Here is a 5,276-nt window from a genome sequence, read left to right on the forward strand (position 1 = left end):
GGGATTACAGACACGCACCACCATGCCTGGCTAATTTTTGTATTTTTAGTGGAGATGAGGTTTCACCATGTTGTCTAAGCTGGTCTCAAACTTCTGACCTCAGGTGATCTGCATGCCTTGGCCTCTCAAAGTGTTGGGATTACAGGCGTGAGCCACTGCACTGAGCTGTTTTTCAAATTTTATATCCCCATCAGCAATGATCAAGGTTTTAAAATTCTCTGCATCCTCACCAACACTTGTTATTGGCTGTCTTTTTAATGATGCCCGTCCTGGTTGGTAAAGTTTTATTTTTTTTTGAGACAGTCTTGCTCTGTCACCCAGGCTGGAGTGCAGTGGCGCGATCTCGGCTCACTGCAACCTCGGCCTCCCGGGTTCAAGTGATTCTCCTGTCTCAGCCTCCCGAGTAGCTGGGACTACAGGCGCCCGCCATCACGTCCAGCTAATTTTTTGTATTTTTAGTAGAGATGGGGTTTCACTGTGTTAGCCAGGATGATCTTGATCTCCTGACCTCATGATCTGCCCACCTTGGCCTCCCAAAGTGCTGGGATTACAGGCGTGAGCCACCATGCCTGGCGTTTTTGTTTTTTGACATGGAGTCCTGCTCTGTTGCCCAGCCTGGAGTGCGGTGGCACGATCTTAGCTCACTCCACCTCCTGGATTCAAGCAATTCTCCCTCAGCTTCCCAAGTAGCTGGCATTACATGTGCCCACCCCCATGCCTGGCTAAGTTTTGTATTTTTAGCAGAGACGGGGATTCCCCATGTTGGCCAGGCTGGTCTGGAACTCCTGACGTGCTGAGATGACGGGTGTGAGCCACTGTGCCCGGCCCAGTTTTTTAGGGTTGTAAGAAAAAATCCCAGAATATGTGACATAGACTTATTTAGACTTTAGGCAAAGCCTAAAATATTTACCAGGCCCTTTGTGAAGTTTGCCGATCCCTGGTCTGGGCCATTGCCTTGGCCCTCTGCTGTGCTGTGTGACATCATGCCTGGTTCACCCCCACTCTGAGCACCTCAGAAAGCGCAGCACTTCAGTTCCATCTCTCTTGGTATTGAGGGAATGGAGGCCCTGCTCTGCCCATCAGACTTAGCTCCAAAGCACCCGTCTCTAGAAAACAGGTCACTCAGCCAGGCGTAGTGGCTCACACCTGTCATCCCAGCACTTTGGGAGGCCGAGGCAGTGGATCACCTGAGGTCAGGAGTTCGAGACCAGCCTGGACAACATGGGGAAACCCTGTCTCTAGTAAAAATACAAAAACTGGCCAGGCGTGGTGGCAGGCACCTATAATCCCAGCTACTCGGGAGGCTGAGGCAGGAGAATGTCTTGAACCCAGGAGGCGGAGGCTGCAGTGAGTCGAGATCACGCTACTTTGCTTTAGCCTGGGCGACAAAAGCAAAACTGCATCTCAAAAAAAAGGAAACGGGTCACTCATTGTAGGCGAGTCCTGGCCTCCTATTCCCGACTCCGCCCCAGCCTTGCCCACACCCCCATCTGTGGGGACGATGCCTCACCGTGCCCTTTTCTCTCCCCCTCCCCTTGGCAGTCTAAGGAGTCGTCCTCAGTCCTGAGTTGTGACATCTCCAGGAATAACAAATACATCGTGACAGGCTCGGGGGACAAGAAGGCCACCGTGTATGAGGTGGTCTACTGAGACAGGATCCCCCCTTTCCTGTACCCGAAGTCCAGACTCCTAAGGGGAAGCAGCAGCCGCCTCGCAGCCCTGCCTAGGAACCATTCCTCCCACTGCTCTCTGGCCAACAGCTTCACACCTTCCCCTGCTGCATGTGGGGGCCGATGGGCAGAGGACCTTGGTAGAAATAAAATGTATTTATCACATCCGCATTTCTCTCTCGGGCTGGGGAACCGGTGATCATTGCTTCTCTTGGGAACGGTTACTGGGAGGTGACCATGTCCTGGGAATCGTACATAACGAGAATTCATTCTGGGGCAGATGCGGTGGCTCACGTAATCCCAGCACTTTGGGAGGCCGAGGCGGGCGGATCATGAAGTCAGGAGATCGAGATCATCCTGGCTAACACGGTGAAACCCCGTCTCTACTAAAAATACAAAAAATTTGGCGGGCACCTGTAGTCCCAGCTACTCGGGAGGCTGAGGCAGGAGAATGGCGTGAACCCGGGAGGCGGAGCTTGCAGTGAGCCGAGATTGCACCACTGCACTCCAGCCTGGGCGACAGAGAAAAAAAAAAAATTCTGCAGGATATTCAGAAGTGGCTGCCTGGTGTGTGAAAGTCACTTCGAGGCACAGGAGTTGCGTTGGGAGGACGGTTTAGATGCTACTGTGTAACAAGTAGCCCCCTAGTCTCTGGGTTAACGCATTTATTTCTTGCTCATGCCCACACGGTATACAGGGCTCTACTCCAGGCAGTCACTCAGGCCTCCAGGTAGAAATTTTGAGACAGTCCCACTCTGTCGCCCAGGCTGGAGTACAATGGTACCATCTCAGCTCACTGCAACCTCCGCCTCCTGGGCTCAAACAATCCTGCCTCAGCCTCCCGAGTAGCCGGGATGACAGAAATACCACCACGTGCAGCTAATTTTTGCATTTTTAGTAGAGACAGGATTTTACCACGTTGGCCAGGCTGGTCTCAAACTCCTAACCTCAGGTGATCTACCCACCTCAACCTCCCAAAGTGCCTAGATTACAGGCAGGAGCCACTGCGCCCAGCCTGGAATTTTAAGGCAGGGTCTCGCTCTGATGCCCAGCCTGGAGTGTTGTGGTACAATCACAGCTCACTTCAACCTCCTGGGCTCAAGCAATCCTTCCTCCTCAGCCTCCCAAGTACCCGGGACTATAGTCATGTACCACCACCATGCCTGGTTAACTTATTTTAGAGATGGGTTCTCACTATGCTGCCCAGGCTGGTCTCAAACTCCTGGGCTCAAGTGATCTGCCCACGTTGGCCTCCCAAAGTACTGGTTTTACAGGCATGAGCTACTCTACCTGGCCAACACATTATCTTTTTTGAGACAGGGTCTTGCTGTCGCCCAGGCTGGAGTGCAGTAGTGCAATCTCAGTTCACTGCAACCTCTGCCTACTGGGCTCAAGCGATTCTCCTGCCTCAGCCTCCCAAATAGCTGGGATTACAGGCACACACCACTACGCTTGGCTAATTTCTGTATTTTTAGTAGAGATGGGGTTTTACTCTATTGGCCAGGCTGGTCTCAAACACCTGACCCCAGGTGATCTGTCCACCTCGGCCTCCCAAAGTGCTGGGATTACAGGCATGAGCCACTGCACCCAGTCCCAAGACCCTATCTTAAAAAAAAAAAAAAAAATTATCCCAAGATTCAGCCTAAGTACAAGGGGTAGGGGGAAAAAAGGGCAAAGCAGATAGCTATTCAGAGTGTAGCCAAATTTCCTGTGAGACTCTTAGGAACTTTAAGACAGAGTCTTGCTCTATCACCAGGCTGGAGTGCAGTGGCGGGATCTCAGCTCACTGTAACCTCTGCCCTTCAGGTTCAAGCGATTCTTCTGCCTCACCCTCCCAAGTAGCTGGGACTACAGACACCTGCCACTATGCCCAGCTAATTTTTGTATTTGTAGTAGAGATGGGGTTTCACCATGTTGGCCAGGATGGTCTCGATCTCTTGACCTCATGATCTGCCCGCCTCAGCCTCCCAAAGTGCTGGGATTACAGGCGTGAGCCACCACATCCGGCATCTACAAAAAAATCAGCCGGGCGTGGTGGTGCACATCTGTAGTCTCAGCTACTCAAGAGGCTAAGGCAGGGGGATGGCTTGAGCTCAGGAGTTGGAGAGGCTGCAATGAGCCATGATGGCACCACCACACTCCAGGCTGCATGACAAAGTGAGACCCTGCCTCAAAAAAAAAAAAAAAAAAAAAAAAGGCTTAGAGCCACCAGGCTGGACGAAGTCCTTCCAGATTTCCAAAAGTTGAACAGGGACGGGATAGGAAGGCCCCTTTCCCTTCGGAGAACAGGACACGTCCACTCTCTGCCTTTCCTGGGTGCTTTATTACACGTGACGGCGGTCAGTCTGTACACCACAGACTGGATCGTGCAATGCCATAGAAGATCCTTCCCACTTCCCTCCACCATGAACCCCCTGGTTGGGGGAGAAGAAAAAAGGGATGCAAAGAGGAGCCGGAGTTGGATGACAGCAGCGAGGCCCCTCAGTAGGTGATCTGGTACACGGAGGCGTGCTCCCCGGAGCCTGTGACAATGAGGCGGTTGTTGGAAGAGACGTCACAGCACGTGATTGGGGACGTCTCGGGCACCTGGAGGGGGGCAGTGGGCAGTGAACTGGGGTAGGGCTCACATACCCCTGGTCTCTACCCGTTAGCTCAAGCATGAAGCATTGTCTCTTCGAAGAAAGACAAGGTCCTGCTCTGTTGCCCAGGCGGGAGTGCAGTGGTGCAATCTCAGCTCACTGCAGCTTTGACCTCCTGGACTCAAGCAATCTTCCTGCCTCAGCTCCCAAGTAGCTGGGACCACAGGTGCACACCACCACACTCAGCTAATTATCATTTTATTTTTTGAGATGGAGTCTCGCTCTGTCACCCAGGCTGGAGTGCAGTGCCCTAATCTCTGCTCACTGCAAGCTCCGTCTCCTGGGCTCAAGCCATTCTCCTGCCTCAGCCTTCCAAGTAGCTGGGACTACAGGCGCCCGCCACCACGCCTGGCTAATTTTTTTGTATTTTTAGTAGAGACGGGGATTCACCTTGTTAGCCAGGATGGTCCCGATCTCCTGACCTCATGATCCACCCACCTCAGCCTCCCAAAGTGCTGGGATTACAGGCGTGAGCCACCGCACCCAGCTCAGCTAATTATTTTTTATAGAGATGGGGTCTCACTATGTTGGCCAGGCTGGTCTCGAACTCCTAAGCTTAAGGGATCTTCCCACATCAGCCTCCCAAAATGCTGGGATTAAAGCCATGAGCCACCACACCTGGCTAATTCTTAAACTTTCTGTAGAGACAGTGTCTTGCTGTGTTGCCCAGGCTGTAAACGTGGTCCCTTTGGGGCCACCCCCAGGTCCTGCCCCAAGCCCATGGCGGTACCTGGAACACCTTTGTCCCTGTTGGCATGCTGTAGACACCAAGGAAGTCGTCCATCCCAACGCTTGCCCACCAATGGCCTGGGAGAAATGAGGGTGTCGGCTCATGGGGACATCAGCAGCTGAAGGTGGGGGGAGGACCACGCCGGGGGCGGGGGGGGGGGGGGGGGCGGGGGCCGGGGGGGGGGGGGCGGGCAGGGGCGGGAGAAGGGGCAGGCCGGGGGGAGGGGGGGGGGGGGTG

The 5,276-nt window shown here is 53.6% G+C and overlaps 2 protein-coding genes across 2 annotated transcripts in view; one reads left to right on the forward strand and one right to left on the reverse strand.

Annotated features, from left to right (window-relative positions):
* Window positions 1-1,841, forward strand: part of TLE2 (TLE family member 2, transcriptional corepressor) — a gene marked incomplete at its 5' end in the record, with an annotated part of 20,494 nt that extends 18,653 nt beyond the window's left edge. Inside the window, one exon of the mRNA XM_026455600.2 lies at window positions 1,543-1,841. Coding sequence (XP_026311385.2) covers window positions 1,543-1,650 — 108 coding nt within the window. The remainder of the gene's footprint in view (window positions 1-1,542) is intronic.
* Window positions 1,842-3,974: 2,133 nt separating this feature from the next.
* TLE6 (TLE family member 6, subcortical maternal complex member) overlaps window positions 3,975-5,276 on the reverse strand; it is an 18,406-nt gene continuing 17,104 nt past the window's right edge. The window contains exons 16-17 of the mRNA XM_026455601.1: window positions 5,040-5,116; window positions 3,975-4,256 (exon numbers count right to left, since the gene is read on the reverse strand). Coding sequence (XP_026311386.1) covers window positions 4,152-4,256; window positions 5,040-5,116 — 182 coding nt within the window. The 3' untranslated portion in view covers window positions 3,975-4,151. The remainder of the gene's footprint in view (window positions 4,257-5,039; window positions 5,117-5,276) is intronic.

Source organism: Piliocolobus tephrosceles, chromosome 21 (genome assembly GCF_002776525.5).
Source record: "Piliocolobus tephrosceles isolate RC106 chromosome 21, ASM277652v3, whole genome shotgun sequence".
Taxonomy (NCBI): domain Eukaryota; kingdom Metazoa; phylum Chordata; class Mammalia; order Primates; family Cercopithecidae; genus Piliocolobus; species Piliocolobus tephrosceles.